The sequence below is a fragment of the Acinonyx jubatus genome, chromosome E4 (assembly GCF_027475565.1).
Source record: "Acinonyx jubatus isolate Ajub_Pintada_27869175 chromosome E4, VMU_Ajub_asm_v1.0, whole genome shotgun sequence".
Lineage (NCBI taxonomy): Eukaryota > Metazoa > Chordata > Mammalia > Carnivora > Felidae > Acinonyx > Acinonyx jubatus.
In genome coordinates, this window is record NC_069395.1 from 56246780 (window position 1) to 56271040 (window position 24261).

General features: G+C 41.1%; 2 protein-coding genes across 19 annotated transcripts in view; one reads left to right on the forward strand and one right to left on the reverse strand.

Moving 5' to 3' along the window:
• The window catches only part of SCYL3 (SCY1 like pseudokinase 3), a 41807-nt gene extending 38449 nt beyond the window's left edge, over positions 1-3358 (forward strand). For all 12 annotated transcript variants that reach the window (XM_027046474.2, XM_053209393.1, XM_027046469.2 and 9 more), the window contains 2 exons: positions 1522-2216; positions 2720-3358. In XM_027046474.2, the coding sequence (XP_026902275.1) occupies positions 1522-2216; positions 2720-2779 (755 nt within the window). In that variant the 3' untranslated portion in view covers positions 2780-3358. The remainder of the gene's footprint in view (positions 1-1521; positions 2217-2719) is intronic.
• Positions 3359-3462: 104 nt separating this feature from the next.
• Positions 3463-24261, reverse strand: part of FIRRM (FIGNL1 interacting regulator of recombination and mitosis) — a 45012-nt gene continuing 24213 nt past the window's right edge. For 4 of the 7 annotated variants that reach the window (XM_027046460.2, XM_027046459.2, XM_053209386.1 and 1 more), the window contains 13 exons: positions 24070-24199; positions 22366-22552; positions 21543-21625; positions 21142-21193; positions 19413-19502; positions 14345-14530; positions 12046-12168; positions 10925-11020; positions 9021-9134; positions 7127-7231; positions 6406-6486; positions 5358-5477; positions 3463-3694 (listed from right to left, as the gene is read on the reverse strand). In XM_027046460.2, coding sequence (XP_026902261.2) covers positions 3494-3694; positions 5358-5477; positions 6406-6486; positions 7127-7231; positions 9021-9134; positions 10925-11020; positions 12046-12168; positions 14345-14530; positions 19413-19502; positions 21142-21193; positions 21543-21625; positions 22366-22552; positions 24070-24199 — 1568 coding nt within the window. In that variant the 3' untranslated portion in view covers positions 3463-3493. The other 3 variants (XM_053209385.1, XM_053209384.1, XM_053209383.1) reach the window with 3 other exon arrangements.

Consider the following 24261-nt stretch of genomic DNA (forward strand, 5'->3'; position numbering starts at 1 on the left):
GGTCAGACCCTGCAGGGCCCGGCAGGCCTCACTGTGATGACTTACCCCAGGCCCTTCCAGGAAGAGGAGGTACTAAGCCAAAAATTTTGCTGGAAACTTTTTGACCAATGTCCACTGTGGAGTATGAACTTTTAGGTAAACTGTTAAAGACAGCATTTTCTGGAAACAACTTTTTTCCCCAATTGGAAGTTAAATGTCTATAGCATAAAATTTACCAATTTTAACTGTCTAGTTTTGTAGCATTAAGTACATTCACGCTGGCGTTCTTGTACTCTCGGACTTTCAGTCTTAGTAGAATCAATTATGGTTTTAAATCACCAAAGTGTTCAAGAGCCGTTAACTCTTATAAGCAGGTATCCTAAAGGTTCTGTCTAATCCAGCTTCTCAGCTAGCTCTTGAATCCTTTCGAGTCCCTTACCACCACTTAGACACTCAGCCCGTCCGTAAACACCCGGAGGACAGGCGTCCATTCCGTAACAGGTGTTTCTTCAGATATTTGAAGATGCTCTCTTCCTGCAACTTCTCTTTTGTCTGTGTTAAATACACCCATTTCTCTTAACTGTTGCCCACCTACCCTGTTAGAACAAGAAGCAATTTCTTAGCCCTTTTACTTTGGGGAGTTTTTATGTATCTTTATACTGTCCCATGTACGTCGTCATCTGTAGCCAGCAGGCTCAGATGCGCCAATCTTGGAGAACCCCTCCTCTGGGGTTTTTCTGGCAGCACGCCCAGCAGCAAGAAGCATGAGCAGAGCGATTGTTCCAATACTCTTACACAGACAGGGAGAAATACTCCATTTATGTAGCTTTTCCACTGTTTGGATGAATGTTTTCCTGAGTATTAAGTTTTAAATTCTGAAAATTAAGGGCACCTTGGGAATACTGAGGCTGATTTTCTCGTATCACTTCGGACTTTGTAGTCAGCTGGGGTCTCATCTGCTTTTCCTGGACTACAGGGTACCTACCGACCATTTCTTCGTGACTGGTGAGGAGAGCTGGTGACGGGTCTTCGGTGCAGCATTCTCCAAATTGGGTCCGAGGAGGACAGTTTTGTTAGATGGCAGTAGGTTTTCTGTGAGACAGAGTGGCGTGGTTACGTTTGGGAAAGCGTTAGGAGTAGCATCCGGCCGTGTTGCACCAGACTCCATGGCCTTGCCCACGTTTGAGAAATCTCTTTAAAATGAGGGTATGTCCGGTTGAGCACATGACACTTTTTGGGGGTGACACTGCCTGGCTTAGAACCTCTGTTTATAGACGGTTACGCCAACAAACGTTGGAACATCTGGGAAAGGATCGGACGCTCCGCCTGCTGCTTGGTGTGCTTCCCTCAGAGTTCGGGTTAAGCATTTGAGTAACTCAGTTCTGTTATGTTCTGCGGGGATTCTCTTTTGTAGCTACAGTTTAGTAGCCTGGATATTTCTATGAAATGAGAGCCAGACCTTGTGTGCGTGTTAACCTTTTCCTAAATATATGGCTGGCTCTTAACATTTTATGAGGGTAACTTTTGTACTCACCCCCACAGGTGATCAATATTCTCAGCCTATCAAATTCCCCATGAACGGACTCTCCGATGTGAAAAGTACCTCAGGAGACCGTGAAAACTTCCCATCAAGTTCTAAGAAGTCTGAGGAGTGGCCCGACTGGAGCGAGCCGGAGGAGCCTGAAAACAAAGCTGTCAGCATACAGATTGGTCCCGTGGAACCCCGCGATGCCTCCACGTCCCCGCTCCCTAACTTGAACACGGAGGAGGCGTCATGGGATGACTTTGAGCCCAGCAGCTTAGACAGTGAAACAAACGCAGGAGGAGGAGTCCCCGCTGTGAGACCTGGGGCCGCAGGGGGACCTGAGCCCATTCCTGCCTTGTTTTCACTCACTGAAGAGCCCAAGCCTTCGAAACCCGGCCTGTGCCAGAAGGCCGGTCTTGCGCCAAGCAGGGATGACCCGGGCCACACCGAGCCCCCAAAAGTGTCACCAGAAGGACGCCTTAAGGTTCCATCTGAACTGGGTTTAGGAGAGGAGTTCACCATTCAAGTGAAAAAGAAGCCAGTACGAGATCCCGAGTTGGACTGGTTTGCGGATATGATCCCAGAAATTAAGCCTTCGGCTGCTATTCTCATTTTGCCTGAACTGAGGACAGAAATGATGGTTTCCGGCAAGGATGACGTCCCACCAGTGATGCAGTTTTCCTCGAAATTCGCTGCAGCAGACCTTACCGAGGTGAGGATCGGTAAATCGCGTGGCTAGCGTCAGGGTGTCCTCGTCCGTGCCGGTTGCCCGGTCTCGTTTGTCACGCCTGCCGTTTTCCCAGGGAGGGAAGCGACTGACGCGCTCAGCTGCTTAAAATGAGGATACGGGCGGTTCCTGTACCCGAGGGCTTTCCTTCCCCAGAAGGATGTAGCGTGCTCAGCAAAGTGTTTAACTGGCCACTGGTTATGACCAGGATAATCTCTTTATGGGGAGAGGGATTAAGCCAAGAATAGGGTGTCTTCAGATTGATTTTGGATTGATACGGTCCTCGGGAGGTTATCTTACAAAGCTGCGGCTTTATGATTCTGGAACCAAAGCGATCCTCCCCTCAGCTTCCTGTTCACAGGGAGGGAGGGAGTGTACTGAGCACGAGGAAGTCTGTTCTGGCGTCGAAAGGCAAGCGTTAGGCTCCTTTCGATTCGGAAATGACTGGTTTCAGCAGGCTGCCCTTGGTTTGCTTTATCTTGCTGCAGGGAGAGTCCGAAGGCTGGGGAGACGAAGGGGAGCTGAACTGGGAAGATCACAACTGGTGACAACGGGCGGAACTTTAAGGCAAAGGGTTTCTTTAAAAAATCCAACTAATACCTCAAAAGTGGGCTCTGCAGACTGGAAAACCCAGGAGCACCGTTTTCCCCGCCTGTGCCAACTGAAGCGTGAGCCCCCGAGTGGCGGTCGGCGCCCCGGCACCGGTCCTGTGGAGGGGCCTGAGCGCGTCTGCCTGAGGCCAGTTTCTGTGAAGGGCAAGCAGCCGTGGAAAGGTTGAATTTACTGCTTGTTTTCCAGGACAATTCCAGAGGTAACGAAAATAAATACAAAAATTCAAGCTGATTAGCTTAATTCTGTGCCATTTCTTTAACAGAAGAGTAAGCTTTACTACGAGATACAACTTACTGAAAAAGTTTTAGCTATAAAGTCTATAAATGATTTTAGATTGCTGAGGTTTCCTTAGGCAGCTTATTTGTTTACAGATGTACGAGTGAGGGGCCCTGTGGGGACCTGGGCAGTTCCTGACTGTTCCACATGTATCACGTTGTACCAAAGCTCTTCATGAGAAACCTCCCCCCTCGACCTGTTCTCTAAATAAATGTCCAATAAAGACTATTTTCGCTAGATTCAACTTTACAAAAGTTGTTTTATATGTGCTAGAAAATGCATAGTTCCAGCAGTGCATTCATTTACAAAACACAGAGCAGGCTGACAAAGATGATTCTGAGGCGGGGGGGGGGGGGGGGGTTGGTCCAGTCCATTCAGGGGCCACCTGAGAGTACAAGTCGTTTTAGCCTATCCATCCTTTCTTGGAGCATCTCCAGTTTCACTACAAGCCAGTCTGGAGCAGGAGACTTCTGGAGTAATAGTTCCACCGCCTCCAAGGCCACGGACGCCGCCTGTAGTGCTGACCCACACTCTTCTTCCGCAGGGAGCTCACGACGGGCTCTTTTTGCGCAAGGCTGGCAAATGAGAAAAACCTGCGATAAGTAATGCCATGATACCCATCTCAGAGATGATAAAGAACTTTCTTTCTGGAGTTCTGAAACTGTGAAGTTTTATGTGCTAATTTTATTTAGTCATTGGTTCACCAGGGGAGGAGGGGAACCACCACCCCTGCAATCACCTAGAAAACTCTGGGAAGGCATTTCTGGTTAGTTCCACTAACATTAGGGCCCAAGGAAAGTAAGAGAAACGCCTGCCTCATCCAGTCATTTCCAGTGAGTTTCTTTGGGATTATCTTGCAATCTGTCCTGACAAAAAAGCCCCAAGTATGAATTTTCTAAATGGTTCCAGTTTACTTTTTAATGCTAAGTTTATAAATGAGGAGCGCTGTGGTCTTTCGGAAACTTTTACGGCCAATTCCAGAAACTGTCAGGCTTTTAGCATCACCGCACTGGGGTGGGAACTGGGGCTGAGCCACCTTTTGTGATCACGGCCTTCCTAAGGAAGGTCATAATAAATTCGAGAGAGAAAAAAAAAAACATGCACAAGCAGGGGAAGGGCAGAGAGAGAATCCCAAGCAGACTCCGTAAGTCAGTGCAGAGCCCAATGTGGGGCTTGAACTCACAAACCATGAGGTCGTGACCTGAGCCAAAACCAAGAGTCGGACATCCAACTGAGTCATCCAGGGCCCCACGGTCATAATAAATTCTTGGGGGCTTATTTACACTGATATGTAACTTTCAGGCTTGAAATCTGTAAAACTAAGTCTTTCCTGAAAACTAGTTATAAACAAACTTTTCTTTTTACAAAAGTTACAACTAAACTCACCAGAATATCGTTCATTTGGACTGCGATTCTGTATACATGTGTATATCAGTGCTCAAAACAATATTCTGAATATCCTTAGGGGTATCAGATTTCTGCCTTTTAATAGGTAGATGTGATTTCTAGACACTGCCCAGAATTATCCGGCTGGGTTGATGAATGAAACAAGGGATCAGCCTAAGCATTTTGGAAGGTGAGTTCATTGGTTTTCCGTGGTTCAGAAACTACTGTTTGTCACTTCACTGGTAACAAATACAGAACTTTCCCAAAAGTTACTACAAACAATTGAAAGTCCTGTTGAAAGAGTAGGGATAGTATGATGTTAAAACTTATTTGCAAGGGTGCCTGGGAGGCTCAATTTGGTTATATGTCCGACTCTTGGTTTCGGCTCAGGTCATGATCTCACAGTTCGTGGGTTCAAACCCCACACCAGGCTCTGTGCTGACAGTGTGGAGCCTGCTAGGAAAGAAGAAATGTGATTTTTAAAAGAGCAGCTACTGTAAAACAGAATTTTACATTTCTAGATCTATTTGATTATATTTTAAAAATATTTTTGAGAGAGAGAGAGAGCGCTTGAGAGGGAGAGGGACAGAGAAAGAGAGGGAGACATAGGACCTAAAGCAGTCTCCAGGCTCTGAGCTGTCAGCACAGAGCCAATGGGGGCTCAAACCCACAAACTGTGAGATCATGACTTGAGCCAAAGTTGGTCGCTTAACCGACTAAGCCACCCAGGTGCCCCGATGTGATATTTTGACATTCAACAGGCCAGGAACCATCCTGTTTTTTTTTTTCACTTTTATCAGTAAAAAGGGCAGAATCTCTCTTAAAGCTTGACCCATACTATAAAGTCCATACCTGTAAAGATGACCGCTTTGCTGCTTCTACAGCGACGTTAGCAAAGCGTTCCCAGAAAATGGCTTTTTCCTGTTTCACACGTTCCACCCTGGCAGCCGCGGTTTCATCTACAAACCCAGTCTGCCACAAATCGTGAAAAATCAAGTAAACACCAAGCATTCTCTAACAGAAAATGCTGTGATATTCAGAAAATGAGAAGACGCCGTGCATGTGTGTGTAAGCACCCAGTATTAAACTATTCTGGCTTAGCCTGTGAGCTAGGCAGGTTTTGGAAGGTGGACTCATCTGTAAATGCACCATCTTCGTGTGATTTGGATAAAATCACTCTCCAGTGTTCTCCTTCCCTACAGAAAAGCCGAAGTGTCTTCTTTCCGGGAAAAACTGATAGTCTGCGAACCTTCATTGTACAGGGTGAGAAACTGGTAAAAACAACATGTACGCACATACTTCACCAGCTGATGTGTGAGGTATACGTGCGTATAAACAGCCACATGGCCCAGTTTAATAATGGGCGTAGTACAAAAAAAAAATCAGTAGTTGAGCATAATGCACTTTCTCTGGTCTTCTAAAATCTGTGGCTTAATGTTCTGCTGGTGTTGCAATTAGCCCCTTATGCCCCAGAACTGCCCCCATAGAAGTTCCAAGGTGTGCACAGACATGGGAGCCAAATGACTCAACAGTTGGGTTCTAACTATTAAAAACAGCTTTAGAAATGTCACAGTTTGGAAAACTAGGTCTTTGTTGGCGCAGGAAAGCCGTGTAAAATTCTACGTAAATGAGAGGAGTAAACGCGGCCTCTCAGGCCCCCGGTTCTCCATGCGAATCTAGGAGGGTAACGTTGGGGTCCCTCGGTCCTCTCACTGCCTGAACTCACAGCGACTCCGCCTGGTCTCTGACCTGTCATCTGGCCCCGGCTGTTTAACTTGTGTCACCCGTGTGCTGAGCACTATGAACAATTTAAGAAGATACTTAAGTCGGTTACAATCATACAATTTTAAAAAATGACGAAATACGTGATCCCACTATTTTGATCTACGTAAATAAATACCTTCTCCAGAAAGGATACAACTTTGTTCTTGGTTTCTTCGGAACTGAGACACTGTGGGACTATCTCTTCATGATTTGTTCCCTATCAAAAGATTGATAAACGAGATCGATTTTAATATATTTCAACAACTTGCAAAGACAAATACATGAGTTTTAAGAGCAACTTAAGAATGCATTTTAAAAGAAAACTATCCGAGGACACTCAGAAGACCATCAGCTCACAGTTCCCTTCAGGGCGCCTCAGGACAACGCAGCGTTCTACACGGGCACGGCACTGTGAGCTTTAGTCACCTCTGCCCGGTCTCTGGGCCCCTTATGAGCACAGGCGTGACTGCACAGCGACAGGCAAGAAGGCTCACCTTCTCCATGGACCTGAGCTCGCGGGGCTCTCTATCTCCCTAACTCCTACGATAGTTTGAGATGAAACGTGTTACTCATTTCAAACTCAAAAATACTGTCTGGAAGACAGTGTCCGAGTTAGTAGGCCTGGTCTGAATGCTCGGTTCTGGTTGTTACCACCCCTGACCTTAGGAAAGTCCCTTCATTTCTCTATGCTTCATTTTTAGATCCTGTAAAATAGATCGTTAGCAATACTTCCTCCAGCAGAAAATTTTAATGACCAAGATCAAAAGTAGCTCAATAAATGTTTCTAGAACATTTTAGAATATTGCAAATATTAAACTGTTTTGGAGGTCACTATGATAGGTTGGTCTTATAATTACCTGGGCAAACTGAGTAAACGCCTCTAACGTATGTTGTTCTAGGATCCAGTTCCTGTCAGCTAACAGTAAGGCAAAAATAGAAGATAGGTTGGGCAGAATTTTGTCCTACAAAGAGAACCAAACCTTATTAGAGGAAAATCTCAGTAGAGTACATTCACTCTTCTTTATTTATTTTGAGAGAGAGCACGAGTGAGCAGGGGAGGGGTAGAAGGGAGGGGAGAGAGAGAATCCCAAGCAGGCTCCACGCTGTCAGCAGGAAGCCCGATGAACCGTGAGATCATGACCTGAGCCAAAATCAAGAGTCAGACACTTAACCAACTGCACCATCCAGGTCCTCCAATATTCACTATTCTTAATGTCAGGTTTCCTTAATTCTGTCCCCGTTAGGTCATGTCACTCCTTTGTTCAAATGCTTCCAACAGCTTCTCATTTCCTTCGGAGTAAAGGCTGAAGTCCTTACAATGGCCCGGAAAGCCCCACTACCGGTGTGTTACCTCCATTGGCTTCCCTCCCTGTAATCAGACACGCTCTCAAGAGGGATCAGGCTTACGATTGCCCCCGAGTGCAGGACGCTTCCCCCAGATACCCGCATGGCTTGCTCTCTCAGCTTCAGGATTTTACAGCTCACCTCGGTGAGGACGCCACTGCCAATAACCCGTTTAAAACTGTACCACATACACATTCTCTCTTTCCCACCCTTGCTTTCTTTCTCTCCAGAGCACATACAATATTTCATATGCTATGTCACTCCTTCTTAGTTGCCTTCCGACAGGCTGAGGGTGGATATTTATTAGTTTGTTCATTAATGAATCCCCAGTGATTAAAACAGCACCTGACACACAGCAAAAACTCAGCAATATTTTTCTTGAATAAAATGTCATCTCCTGGCTTTAAAGGCTCTTATACGCTGATGAATCCACCAAATTTTTCAGGCCTTTGCTCCGGGGAATATATAATTTCTGCTAATAAACCATTTGTTCCACAGCATCTGGGCCCATCAGGGTGCATACCTATTCATGAATGAGACAGTATTTCGGAATTTATCTTATGCTAAAAAGACAGCTCGAATGCAAACATCTTTGGATACTTCTGTCCAGAGTTTAAAAGAAGCTGTCAACATCTACCTTTCTCTCATGAAACATAACCTTGTGTGTGAAAACAGTATGATACCATTTACTTGTGAGCAAATAAGAGCCCTTTAGAAACTAGCCAGTTAAATGTTTCTATTGCAAAGATTTTAATATCTACTGAGATAACATCCATCATACTTTTGCTCCAATTACATGACAAGGTTGTCATCACCCATGGACGTGAAAAAAGCCACTAACTATCTAGACTGACCACAGTAATAAGGAAGGCAAAATTCAGTTCAGGAGGTTGTATCTGGAAATTAAGTAGTATATTGTCAGACCCCTGCAGTATAATTTATACATAAATATCCATTTGCCAATTATATATACTTTGCAACATTTTAAAAACATTGTCTTAACAAACAAGTTCTTTCTCATGGATATAAAACCAAGAGTATATACAGTTTGATAAATTACCCAATTTCCTCATTATATACTATTCCCTAGAAGACAAATGTCTGCCTTCCTCAGAGACATTGTGTACTAAAGGCCAACTGGAATGAGACTCTCAGGCTACCGCCAACTCTAAATTATTTGTATGTCAAAATGTATTTTTCTAAAAAGAAAAAAACTTACAATGAGTTCTATTTTGACAAAGTCATCCTCTCTTCACAAAATACATCCCCCCCCCCAACTTTCATTGTCAACAATCCACAGAATTTCAGACAGAAATCAGAAGCCTGAAAATTTTACTAATTCTTACAGAGATTTTGTTAACAAAAGAATTAAAGGAATTTGGGGAACAAAAGCATGAAGAATATTACCTGGATAGCTTGAGGTATAAAAAAATTTCCCAGAGAAGATACAAAATCAAGCACTGCCAAACAAACATGGTCAGGAGGCTCTAATTTAAGCAGTGAGGTCTGCAAAGTTACTACCTAAAGTGGCAAAGAACAGTTAGAAATGAAAACAAGTATTTTGTAGAGACCTAATGAGTAAGATTTTGATGGATGTGTGGAAGGGAAAACACAACAAAACCCAAAACAGCTGAACACTCAACAAAGCCTACACTTCACAAGTGGAATTTGAAGAAAAACAAATGCCTGACCCAATTATTACAGTATTCATCCTCCCAATTGCTGTTAAAAATAAAAAAGTATCTTCCTGAAAAATTACATACCAGTGCTCTCCTTTCAAATCCTTAATAGTTGTTCTGTATTATAAATTATAGTGACGGAAATTCATTATTTAAAGCAGGGATCGGCAAACTTTCTATGAAGGGCCAGGTGGTAAATACTTTAGGCTTTGTAGGTAGTATGTTCCCTGCTGCATACGCCTTGTTTTTTTTTTTTTTGTTTTTTAGTTTTTATTTTACAAACCTTTAAAAATGTAAAAATCATCCTTAGCTCTTGTCCTATAAACAGGAAGGGAGAACCTAGCCAGGAAGCCATAGTTTGCCAATCCCTGGTTTAAAGGAACACAGAGATAAAGTCTCCTATAAAAGAAGCAACACCTAAATGAACAATTTACTTATGCTGAAATTTTAGAACTTTAGTTATGTGGGTTTTTTAAAGGTAGACACAATTCTATCAAAATTATCCATATTTGATTTTTCAAAAAAGATTAGAAACTTCAGAATCCACAAAGTCTGAGTCAATGATTTTACTGTATTCTCATTCTCTGTAATTTAGTTAATCCATGTTATGCATATAGAATTTGTAATTTACTTACTATAATACATATATACATATATTTAATATAATACATATACATATGTACATATATACACATATACATATTATGCATATATAAATATGTAATTTTTTTATAAATATGTAATTTAAAACTGCACCTCATTAGTATGTATTTGTTAATGCCAAGTTGTGAATGTGCACAACCGCTAACCAAGCTACTAAAAAACAAAGTGTTAGTAGTTCTGCTTTCCAGCATATACGGTCCTGTGATAAGGTATTATTCCTTCCATCCTCCTCCAAGGAATGATTAGTTTTACCTCGTAACTGTTTATTTCTTAATGTGCCTGTAAGCTTAAGCCAACTCTCGATTTGGGGGATCAGTTCTGTCCAAGATGGACTAATTCCAAAGCCTCTGAATCATTTCAGAGGAGACGGAGGCCTTTTGCCGTCTCCTCTCTGTATCGGCTTAGAAACGCCAAAGGCAGGCAGTGACTAGGCAGCATCAAAAGGATCCCCCCGACAGTGACCTCGTCCTGCCTGCTCCAGCCATGCAGGCTGGGGGCCAGAGAGAAAATTCAGTAGTCCTTTACGTCAGAATCATGCTTTCAAAGAGACCGTGAAGATGGTCCCTAAGTCCACATTGCTTATATTCTGCACTCCCACAGCTGCTGAAATACATTTGAGCACGGTATGCATGCAAAGTTCACATATGAGCTATGACTCCTGGTCTCAGAGATGTTCTGGGGCAGTTAAAGCTTGGACTATTTGGCATCAGGGAGATAGGAAAGAACAGATATGGGCTGAACCAACAGCCTGTATCCTAACCATACTCTACTGGATGAGTGAAAGAAATGAGGGGACCGCCCTAAGATAAAGCAAACCTGTGACGTCTACATTCAGTCCAGCAGGAAAGGGGGAACAAGCAAACTGAGCAACAAATCGCTAAAAAGGGCTGTTTCTACAAAGCTATTTTAGGTCATACCAGTTCAATAATTTCCTCAGCAAAGTATCAACAATTTGTTCACTGTTCTTACCTGACTTATCAGATGAGGATCTAGAGTTTGAATGAAAAATCCCAACAGTGAAAGTAAAAGGCTAAGTGTCTGCTGAACATAAGGTTGACCTGTTACCTTAAATAAGAAACACAAAATAATTTTGGTGAAAATTTTCAATTACATGAAAATAGCTACCTTTTAATGAACATTTATTATACACTAGGCAATATGCTAAGTGTTTTATATTACCTCACATATACCTTATAACTGTACGAAGTAGCTCTTACTACCCTCACTTTACCAAAAAATAAGAAAAAGGGGCAGAGAGGTTAAATAATTTGCTCAAGATCACATGACCAGAAATTCCATTTCTCTTCTCTGTAACTGTGGTTTCTATCATGATATGGTAAGCTAGATCACCAGCAGAGAGATCCTCAATGAATATTTACTGAATGATTTGTGAGGATTGGGGGAAAGCACTTCCTGAAGTTAAAATACTAAAGAAGGGAAATTTAACCATACGTAAATTTTAATGATAAAACATTATCTGCAAAACCATTTCTATTATTTACCAAAAGTGTGAATGTTGCCTTCAGCTTCCAGCAGCTGGCACTACTCAAAGAAAACAAATGTCCTATTTAGATTTTTAAACTAAATGTCATTTGGAAACCACAATCATCTGTGGGACACCCATCATCCCAATTCTAGCCTGTCACCTGGCCTCTGCCATCGCTGGGGAAGAGGAACACAAAGCAGCCATAGCCATCCACTTGTCCCTGCCGCCTTTAGGCCAGGTCACTCTCCACTGCCCAAAAGATTTCATGACCCCAGAACCACAGAAACAGGCTATACTAACCCAACAGAGAAGAGAAACAATACCAAGAAGGGTTTGATTTTTTTTAATAGGGTCCAAATGGTCATGAAAATAGTTAGCTGGACTGTCACTCACTCTACTAGGCTCTAGTTTTACTAGTGGAATCCTGTCACACTCAAAAAGAACTGGTTCAAAGAGCACAAATAGGTATTTTAAGTTCTGATTGCAAGTTCTATCAAGCACCTAAAGAAATTACATACATTTCACTCTACAGGGAAATTTTGGTGCTATTCTTTTTTCAGTATTTTATTTGTTCTCCGGAGAAATTATCAGCTGCTTTCCTTACCAGCGTAGTGTTTAAAAATGCCCAAAGCTGACTCCCAATTTCCAGAATTGCAGTCTGCTGTGCAATATCCAAAGCTTCACTAGCAGAATTACACACAGCAAGCAAAGCAGAAAGCTGTGTGTTCTGTAAGTGGAGACAGAGGGAAAGAACTGAGGTTAGATCCCAGTCTAAAGGAGCCGAGGCCCCAGAGGTTATGGATAACTTGTAACTCTGCATAAAAACCCGTGGCCAGTGTGTGTTCTAAGACCCAATGCCATCTTTTCAGCTACTTCATTAAAACATTTTATTAAAAATAATTTTCCTTATAGACAAACATCTGCTTCATTTTCTACATTTTTTTTCCTTTTAGGTTAAAGTTTAATATCAAAATGGAAACAGCATTGTATTTTAATACAATGATACAGACTGTCCATATAATCAAGCTAATTTTATAATATTCATCAACTAGAGTCTATTTTTTTCACATGACGCACCTAGCAATCTCTTACCATTACTAGATTTTTATTATTGCTGTTGTTTCATAATTAATCTTTAAAATTCCTCAACAACACTCTGCATTCAATAAACAAATACAATACTTGAGAAGTACACTATCTAGAACTTGAAACTAAAAACCGTCTTATCTGGATCTGCTCTTATCTATATATGGAATCTCTCTCTCTGACTGGCCAGGGGTGCAGTGGGCTGCACGTAATGATTAGTAACAATGCCTTTAACCCATCATACTTCAACAACATTTAAGTTTGAAGGATTAGCACACAGCTTTTAATTTAAGATTTACCTATTTCCTTCTACAAATAAGCATGTAAAATGACCTGCTGAAATAAAGTTTTGGTCAGGGCAAAGATATATTCAAGTTTAGAAAACAGGTGCATTATTTTGCCTACTCCAAAAAATGTTTTATCTTCAACTGCAAAGATCAGTGCACAATAAATGTAAAACCTGAACAATCTAAGTTACTCCTGTGTATTTCAAAGTTATCTCAAAATAAATGCAAATAAAAACTTGTATTTCCTTTAATATGTGTGTATGTTTTAAATTATCCTGATAATTTAAAAAATTATTTTTAATAAAATTTTATTTTATTAAAATTATTTTTTAATAAAATGTATTAATGAAGTAGCTGAAAAGATGGCACTGGGTCTTAGAATACAAATTTGACACAGGTTTTTATGCAGAGTTATAAGTTATTCATAACCTCTGGGGCCTCAGCTCCTTTAGACTTAATTATCAAGAGCCATGAATAGAACAGTGTCAGAACACTTACACTCAGTGTGGAGATCTAAGCCTTGAAAAAACCCTGACCTCATAATTTAAAATTGCAAATAGACCCCTAGCCCCTTGAATATCCTGTCCCCATCCCTGCTTGATTTTTCTCCACTTATCCCAAACTAATCTAAAACATTTACAAATATATTCATTACTTATCTTACTGTCCACACCTGAGCTAGAGTACAAGTTCATGAGAACAGGAATTTTTGTTTTGTTCCCTATTCTATCCCCAATGCCTAGAACAGTGCTTGGCACACAAGAGTGTTCAAAATATGTTTGCTGGATGAAATAAATGAAGGAGAAAATGATACTAAAGTGGAAAACTGAACCACATGTAGTATAGTCAATTTTTCAATTTTAAAAAATCGTGTAGTTTTTACTTCTTCTAGATGAACTTCTTTTATGTTTCATTAAGAGGGAACATAAAGCTTGTAAGAACTACATAAAGACTCAGATGGGGCGCCTGGGTGGCGCAGTCGGTTAAGCGTCCGACTTCAGCCAGGTCACAATCTCGCGGTGGGTTCGAGCCCCGTGTCAGGCTCTGGGCTGATGGCTCAGAGCCTGGAGCCTGTTTCCAATTCTGTGTCTCCCTCTCTCTCTGCCCCTCCCCCGTTCATGCTCTGTCTGTGTCCCAAAAAAAAATAAATAAACGTTGAAAAAAAAAAGATTTTTAAAGACTCAGAATAGGTGTGTCTAAAATGGGGGCTGCATTTTGTCAAATAGAAGAGTCATGTCTGCCTAATCTAATGATGTGTCAGCAAAATCACTGCAAATAAAATATTTCATACTGAGTTTCATCTTGGTCCAGTGTGTCTTGAACTGCAGACCCTCAGTCCCCAATGTAATTTACATCAAGATGGAGTGTTTCTCACAGACCCCTTTACAACGAAGAATCTGAAAGCTTGCTAGTTTCTAACCTGAGGGCAGAGACTGTATCCTTCTTATTAACAACCCATCACTAGTACCTTAAGTAGTGCTCAATAAACAGTTACCAAATGAACCAAATCAATCAAAATTCTTTTCTTACCAGAGAGTCAAGCTCTCCCAAAGTACGACTATTGCTTAGCCACTCCGTACACCGTGCAATGCCTACTCCGACGACCTCTTGTGCGGCTTGTTTCCTAAGCTCGGCAGGTAATGCCTGGAAGGAAATATATTGCCACAGAGACAGATTTTCTGCTTCTCTGGGGGAAAATTTCTGGATAAACTCCACCTGAAAAAAATTGAAGAGTAACAGAAGACGATCTGATGAATGGATACACAAAAGCGGAGAACTGGCTCCCACTGTTTATGTTTTTAAAAAGCTTTTAACTGACAAGGACCAGACCAAGGTAAATGACACAAACATGCATTATTGTATTTGCTGTTGTTGCATTTGTTTGCAAATGCAAAACGCAGTTTAAGTGGAACATGATATGTAGGCACTGAGAGATGTTAAAAATAATCGATTTCATTATTAGTCAGGTAGCTATTTTATCCTACCCAGTAAGTCTATTATTTTCCTAAGAACATGTGTGCTCGTGACCTTGTTAAGTCAAAAGTAATATTCCAAGGTATGCCAAAAGAGCGATTCGGCCAACCCTGGCGGCTTACTGTTATCTCAGCTGATTAGAACAAAGGACCTACAGAAAGAAGCAAAGCTCATCGGTTCGATTATTCCACTAGGCTAGTTGGCTTTGCTCTCAGAGGACACACAGAATTTGTTTCACAAACGTAAGCCACCAGTTCAGAATCATGTGGCTAGCAAATCCATTCTACCACTGAAATAATTCAAAGCCTTTGCCAAGTTAACAGAAAAACAGCACTAGTTTGTTAAAAATGAGGCATCAGCAGACTAACTAAAAACAGAACACAAACATTAAAAAAACAAAAAGTTAAAATAATAGTTTCCAGTGGAAAAACAGCAAAAATAATGGTGCACTGAATTTCTAAATTAAATATAACCTAGGAAGTATATTAATATAATTTTTTAAGAAGAATAATTCAATTTGTAGTATCTCAAATCTACTTGATGAAAACTTCCTATATTAAAAAAAAAAAACCCTACCATGTTAAATTTGACAGAGTAATTTTCTCACATTGTGTATCATATTTATATTTGGATTTTGTTTGCAGACAACATTTAGCTGTCAAAACAAGGGAGAAATTGTGTGGCTATCTTCTGGGACAGCTGATAAAGCCAGAAAAATGGACCCTGTGATGAGCTATGTGTCTATTATAATAAGCAGCTTTATTCATGAAACCAAACTGCATCAGGAGGGCCAAGAGAAATGTGCCAACTGATAGACATCAGCTGAACATGACCTTTCTTTATAATAAAATCCAGTGAGTGAATGAACTAGTTCCCTTGCCAAAATAGAAATTACAAATAATAATGCCCTGGACAACATAAAAGGGTAGGTGTTGACAAAATTTATTACATAGAAAAAGTGATTTATTTACTATTTTGAGTTTGAAAACCCCAGTCTCAATACAATTTTAAATATTCAGGGGCACTGGGGTGGCTCAGTCAGTTAAGTGTCTGACTCTTGATTTCGGCTCAGGTCATGATCTTGTGGTTGTGGGTTTGAGCCCCACATTGGGCTCTGCACTGACAATGTGGAACCTGCTTGGGATTCTCTCTCTCTCTCTCTCTCTCTCTCTCTCTCTCTCTCTCTCCCTTCTCTGCCCCTCCCCCATGCTCTCTCTCTTTCCCAAAATAAATAAATAAAACTTAAAAAATATATTTAAAACTGCCAGTGCTAACAACAGTTCATAAGGAGTGAAGTAGAAGTGAATAATTTGCAGAGACTTAGGACTTCCCTTGTTAAAATTGAGAAGAGAGGAAAAATACAACCGTGGGCTTAAAATGCAAATACTGACAGTACTTTTTTCCTTTTCATAGTACTTTTTATTTTAGATAAAAATGGCTACACAACTATCAGTCTACTTAAACCACGTATATTAAATCCTTTGCTCTCAGTAACCTTGTACTTTTGCTCGTTTCTATAAAACAGAAATATTATTAACAGTTACACACTGAAAGAGATAATAGGATATCAATAATTACTCTCCATATTGAAACAGAAACACATTTTAATCTCCCTATTTACTGGCAGTTCCCCCCAAATTATTGCCACACTTTTTTTTTTTTTTTTTAAGTAAAACATCACTGAACTGGGATCAACTATTTTCGCTATGTTAATGCTGCACCACTAATACAAAATCTGGGTTTTTATTTCACCTTTTAAAAAGATACCATCCTGTGTGCAAACAGTAATTACTTCCAGCTTCGCTGCTTGTCTCTCCTTTTCCCCAGCGCGTGCTCTCCCCCTTCACCCCTGTCCCAGCCGCCCTTCCTCCCCCATCCTTTAGCCTATGTCACAAATGCCTCCATCTCCAACAGCTTCCCCTATTCCCCCCATTCCCACCCATACCTCCCCACAAATGATCTTCTAAGTTATGAACACCCAACAAAACCTGATTTGTGCCAGTTTTGGTACTCCTTACGTAGCACCTTTCACCATGAGCACTTTAATAAATTTGTAGTTTCTACCAGATTATATGTTCTTTCTGGTATCATGATATATAGCACAGTGGTTTCCAAGTTTTTTCTTTTAAACAAAGCGCTATTAAAAATTAATGAGCGAGCTTTACACACCTCAACAAGAAAAGCAGATTTCACAGCTACAGGGACAAGGAGGCAGACCGGCACCCTGCGAACAGGAAGCCCCGGAACAGCCGCCTGCAGAAGAGCTGAGAGAGGAGCCGGGGCCGGGGCGATATAAGCACAGCTTTTGGATGGAGTAAGACGGATCTGGCACAGATCCCGGCCCAGCCGTTCGTCATGGTGAGTTTCCCTGAGCTACTGTGTCTTCATGTGCAGAATGAACGTTAACACCACGGATCCCACCCATGGCTGACGCGGGAACTCCAAGAAGTGAAGTGCCCAGAACGCAGCCCAGTCCATCTCAAAGAAGGCCCGTTCCCTCCCTCCTTCCTTCAGGAGGAGGGATCACGTCCTCAGGGAAAAGGAGAAAGAGCAGAGCCTGGCAGGAGAAGGAACACTTGTGAAGTGTTCCCTTCGAGCAGCTCGCGTTTCGAACCTCAAGTCTCAGCTCTGTCTAGGGAAGGTTAGTACCTCAGTTTTAGGATTAGCTAAATGCCACGGACTCTCAGACAAGAATTCAAATTCAGACATGTCCCTTTAAATTTAAGCACAGTAAGCTGACCAGGAAACCAGTATTTGATAACTGAGGGAAAAAGTTAAAAGTAACCTCTCAAATATTCCTAACTTCCAAATCTGATAGCCTCAATTATTTGGAAAAACTTAGACAACTGAGGAGTGTCTAAGATGTCTCTAAACATTAACTAGAGTTTATTTACAACCACATTTCTAGACCTCGCTTAGATCATTCACCCTGAGTTGTAGTATTCTACAAGTTAAAATTTCACAACAACACTGGGAAAAGGACAATTTTATTCCCATTTAATAAATGAGAAAACTGAGGTTAAACGGACCCTCAGGAAGGGCTTCCCAGTTCACGGGGCCCCTGTGAAGAACAGTGTCCCAGAAACCAAGAGAAAGACCCCTGAGAGGGGAATAAAAGGGATTAAAATCTGAAGGGACGTGGAGCAGACAACTCTTTGGGGGTTTTGGAGAGGAGAAGAGCAACACTTCTGTGTTTTCTAGAAGGCTAGCAGGTGGGCCCGGTGTGCTTTCGGCATCGGCACCACCTGCAAGGAAGGGGGCTAGGAGGCCAGCATGGCTCCTCTGGTGCCTGTCCAGCTTCTCTCAGGCAGGAAAGTAGACATGGACTTGAGGCAAATACTCTATTCAGAAACGACTCCCAATATTTACTGAGCACCCTTGTAAGCACGGCACTATGCTAAGTGTTTCGCCTGTATTACGTCTGGGTCGTTACAAAATTTTTCAAAATAGTTAACACATATCCGCCATTCTATAGACAGGGAAAGAGGTTTGGAAAGGATGCTGTGCCCAAGGTCACAGTTAGACAGGATTCAAACCCCCTTCACTGACCTAGTGGTTCCCAAGCTCGTATCCATGTCAGAATCATGTAGGAATTCCAACGACAATAATAACACAAATGCCTGGGCCTCACTGTACTGCCTCCACTCTGCACCCACCCCATTCACAGGAGAAGGTCCAGGAGCCTAGATGTTTCAAAAAGCCCTAAGCAGCTCCTGAAACAGCTGCAAAGCGCTAGTCCAAGGGACTGCACTGGCCGACACAGGTGTCCGTAGTCAGAGACTCTCCTGTATCGTGGCAAAGCTGGCTTTCCTCACAAGAGCAATCAACTAAGGCTCATCGTACTTTCCATCTTCCCAAAAAAGTTCAGCTTATTTGCCGTAAAAAATAAGAGACATCATTAAGGGCATACAGATATTCTCGGTCTTCACAATAAATTAAAAGGGGAAGAAGGGCATATAGAACTTTCTCATGTCAATATCTTAAATGGCTGAGAAACAACGGGAAAGATATATTTTGGGAAGACAATGACTGTCTGTAACTTGCAGCAAAGACAGCGACAAAGGCTCTCTCCTGACCAAACTTAAGTCAGGCTCTTCTTCCAAGCCTCTTCTCAACTCGTCTTCCATCTGGGATTGTGTCCATCCCTGGGCTTGCAGCATCCAGGTTTAGCAAGAATTCTGCTAAGTCCTTTTAGGAAGCATCCTCAGCCTTGATATTTTATCACCTTGGTCTGTGTTTAGCAAGAATCACCACTTCCTCTCAGCAGTTTTCACCTCCTGACCTACACCTTGCTCCCTGAATGTGAATCCCTCCCAGTCTGTGCTGTATTCAGACTCGAGCCCAGTTCTACACTGAGGCCTCTTTTTCCCTATAGCAACAATCCCAAAATAAAATCCACTTTTATCACTTTGACTACACTGGATGGCTCTCATTTTTCTTTAACAACATCAAAATCTAAACCCACCTAAAAGCAATAAGCAAAGCAATCAATACGTTAAAAATTTATACTCAGATCATGTCAACATTCAAATGTACCATAAATGGGGCAATGGGAAGCTTTCAGAGAGTCTGAATCCAATTCTCAGCAGCTACCCAAAGACAGTGACTAAGATCATATCCTTGCCTGCTGGGGTGGGGCCATGAAGAAAAAGAGCCGCCTGAATAGTATCGATAGGTTGGTGAGCTGGTAACATTCTCCAGGACAAGATTTTATCTGGGAAAAGACAGGAGAGGAGAGTAGACTTAAAATCATAGTTTTTACAAGCTTTCAAATGCCCAAATATTAGCAGCAGCTCTTTTGGAATATAAGATTATAAATAATTCAGATTTTTTATTTAGAGCTTTTCTTAAATAAGTTGTTTTTCTTTCATTAACCTAGATTATTTTTATGAGAAAAGGGTTTTGACACCATATTTAAAAACAACCCTTTGGTGTTGACCACTGGATGTTATATGTAAGTGACGAGTCACTAAATTCTACTCCTGAAAATATTAGGCCACATGCTAGCTAACTAGAATTTAAATAAAAATCTGAAGGAAAAATAAAGAAAAATAAAAACAACCTTTTGGGATTTCTATTTTGAATCACTATTTTGATGATAACTTGATATGTTAATCCCCTACTCAATGACAGTTCACGGAATTTTGTACGATCTAAGCACAACAGTGCAGAGACAGGTATAACTCTAAGACAGAAGCTCCATTAAAAGATTTTATAAGATCGGGGTGCCTGGGTGGCACAGTCGGTTAAGCGTCCGACTTCAGCCAGGTCACGATCTCGCGGTCCGTGAGTTCGAGCCCCGCGTCGGGCTCTGGGCTGATGGCTCAGAGCCTGGAGCCTGTTTCCGATTCTGTGTCTCCCTCTCTCTCTGCCCCTCCCCCGTTCATGCTCTGTCTCTCTCTGTCCCAAAAATAAATAAAAAACGTTGAAAAAAAAAAAAAAGATATTTATAAGATCAATGTCCTGGCAATCAATTCCTATCATAATGTACTAGAGCTTTTATTTGGTTTGAAAAATAATATACATAACATAAAAACTACTATGGATCTGCTTTGTACAAGATGTGCTAAGGATTCAGAAGTGGGTAAGTGCTCCAGACCACTAGCCATGGAGACATACAGACCAGCTGTTCAGGTCACTGGACCTCACTGGATTTAGTCTACAACATCTTTCAACAGTAAACTAAGAAATATATGGCATAATAGCTACTAAGAAATGAAAGACACATGGACCCACATAAGATCTTTATCACAGGTCAGGGACAAAAAACCCAAAATAACAAACAAATCATGACCATATCATATGGAATATATCAAACATCTCAAAATCTGGAAACAAAAAAAGATCAACACTGCAAAGATTAAATCATCACTACATCATTTTCTCTTTATATCCGTTCACAAAGCATGTTTCTTTCCCAAAAGGCGTAAGTTTCTGTCACATTAGTTCCTCTCAAAATCATTCTGACCGAGAGACAATAAAATCAAGAGGCACCTTGTCTAAGTCATATTAAAGGGAGAAAGAAAAGAATAACTCTCAGTAAGCAACATTACAACTATATTTTCAACTTTGCATTCAATTTTAAATTTATTCTCAGTTAACCTAGTCTTTCTTTCTCAGACCAGTTAATGAAATCCTGTAAGATTTTGAAAATATGAGACAATTTCCGCAGTTTTACAGTTTCTGATACATCTTTCTCAATAACGTCAGAATTAAAGCACAGCAAAGAAACTGCCAAAACAATTTAGCAATCAAACTATTTCTCCTTTTGATATTCACATTCTTTAAGATTATCGTATCCTTAAAGGAACTGCATGGAAAGTAGGTGTTTTAGACCTTGTAATTCTCCTCACCAGATGAGCCACTATGGTGACATGGTGTGCACAGAGTTCAGCAGTCCCATACCTGTGATTTAAGAGAAGACAATCTTTATGAAATAATTCATACAATTATTCAGAAAAGCAAGGAGATGAACTTCTAAAAAGCACTAAATATTCTAACCTGCAATTTTATCCATGGCCAAGGAACAGCACAATATACAAAACTACCTAGGCAACAGTTATCTATCGGCTTGAACCGAGAAACAAAAATGGGAACCTAGTTCCTAATTAGTGCTACGCTATGAAATCAAACCATTTTGGGCAGCTGGTAAAGGGTTATTGAGACAGAAATTTTCTTTAAGCTTACATTATAACATCATTTACTCTTAGTTACTACTATAAATCAATCCAAAAACCAAAAAAATACATCGTACCGTGAAAGGAAGCACCATGTATCCATAGCTAACAAAGAGGTGATCAGATTAGCACTAAGCACAGCATTCAACAGAGCAACATCCTAATGAAAAACAGAAAGTTCATGATAAATTATGATTACTATTACATTTCTCAAAATAAAACAACAAAACACCATCACAATCCAAATAACAACAGATCCTCAATGGGAAGGTTCAACTCTCTACTATCTGAAAGAACCTATAGCACCATTGCCTCAACACTGATGAGCACCTACTGTATGTTAAGCATTATGCTGGGCTATGGAGATTCCAAAGTGATTTTAAATGTGTTTACTCAATCATTAGGATCCACAAAGATTCTAGTGCTAGATATTAACCACTGTAAAACATCTTAAAGGATACTGATCCTTATGTAAATCCTAAGAATTTCTTCCCCACAATTTTCTCAACATCTTTTCTAATTTAATTCCGTTAAAGAAACTCAACATTATGCCTAAGATCTACAGACTTGGTACTACAATCTACTACTTACTTCTCCTTCTCTTTATGGAACAGAATTAGGTAAAGTTCGAACATTTTTTCTCTTTTCACTCCATATTTCCATATCTTGCCACCTAAAATGTTTTCTCAAATGTTCTGGCTGACCATTACATCTGAATACCACAGGGCTCTAGGATTACCATTTCCTAAGACACAACTGAATCATAGGGTGAAATGTGCAAACTCAGAGAATGACATCTGAAAACATGAACTGTTCCTTTCTTCTGCATATAAATCAAAACTTCAGTGAAAAGAAAGTAGAAGGGTAGTCTCAGTGTAGCCCAGCAGATAGCAAACTTACCAGCTCAGGAAACAGTGAGGGATGAAAGGAAGCGACAAATGTGCACAGATGAACACAAACATGCTGATACAAGGTGACAGCAACCTCCGCTTGCCCTTTACTCTTTACTCCTTGTAGGTGAACAGGGAGAGAGAGTTCACCAGAACACTGCTCAAAACTGTAGAAAATGGCTTTAAATAGAGATACCCTGCAGGGACATTGAGAGCACTGAACGTTATGAACATTTTAATAATTAGCAGGTATAATAATAATATGACATAAGGAGGGTTATTTTAGCAAAGCAAAATGTCTCAAGAGGTATGTATCAACAACAGTTTCCACTGTGTGTGAATACATAACCATAAAAATAAAATATAATCATTGTTTGACAAATTTCTTTTTTTTTATAATGTTTATTTATTTTTGAGACAGAGAGAGACAGAGCATGAACAGGGGAGGGTCAGAGAGAGAAGGAGACACAGAATTCGAAACAGGCCCCAGGCTGAGCCGTCAGCACAGAGCCCGACGCGGGGTTTGAACTCACAGACCGCGAAACCATGATCTGAGATGAAGTTGGACACTTAACCGACTGAGCCACCCACGTGCCCCTGTTCGACAAATTTCTTAAAGGAAAAGAATTTTTGTACCTTTTTTTCCTTTTTTTTCTAACCAAATGTTTATCATAGTACTGAACTACACAAAGTCACAGACAAAAGTCATCAAAGAACCTGAAATTTAAATATGGATTAGATACTCTATATAAAATAGAAAATAGGTATAAGAAAGGGGTCATTCTGAGGCGCCTGGGTGGCTCAGTCAGGTAAGCGTCCGACTTCGGCTCAGGTCATGATCTTGTGGTTTGTGAGTTCGAGCCCCGCATCAGGCTCTGTGCTGACAGCTCAGAGCCTGAAGCCTGCTTCGGATTCTGTGTCTCCCTCTCTCTCTGCCCCTCCCTCGCTCACACTCTGTCTCTTGCTCTCTCAAAAATAAATAAACATTAAAATGAAAAGATAGAGGGGTCATTGTAAGATTGAAATGGTTTAAGAAATCTTCATAGAGGATTTAAATAACAAGTTAGAAATAGGCAAAATATAAACAGGCAGAGAAGACAAAGCACGAGGAAAAGGCAGGCAGGAGTAACCAGCATGACTAGAGCAAGCAAGCGACAGGACAAGCAGCAAAAATGGGTGATGGCGGCAGAATGCGATGGACTTAAGATACAAAGCTAAGCGGTTCCGCCATCACGCTTTTGTTTTTGAGGAGAACAGGAGGCTCACAGTTGAGCTTCAGGGGGACTAACCGGGTGGGTGGCACGCGGCACGGGCTAGAGGAGAGGGCAGACATTACAGCAGGTATAACCCAGGGAGTAAGACTACTGCCTGGCGGTGGCATGGGGGACAAATACGCGTGAAATCTCCCGGGAGGGAACTTACAGCATAGAGCATTGTTTCTCAGAGCTCAGTTTTAAATGTTAGTAAACGCATCTGCCCTATTTCTCTCAGCGTTTATAACACTGAGTATTAGTCAAAACCTTCTAAAACACTGCAAATATTTTTAGCATCTGTTACAGGTTTATATATTTTGAATCTATATCTATAAGTAGCAATATAGATGAGGTCTACACAGGAGTAATTAACTGGAAGACCTTAACTTCAAATTCATTCCCAATGGCGGACATTTGAAACCCTCTCTAGCATGACTGAACATCACCACCACGTCAGCTACCTGGTTTTCGCTTCCAGGAGCTGGCGTTCTGTGCACCACAGGGCCTGCACATCCTCGGGCTGAGAGGGCAGCTTGTCCATGACGACAACCAGCAGAAGACACTGTGGGAACTGTAGTTCACATGGCAGCTCTCACACGTAATAAGAACACATTCGTTAAGTTACAACCAATTGGTAAAAACATACTCTACGT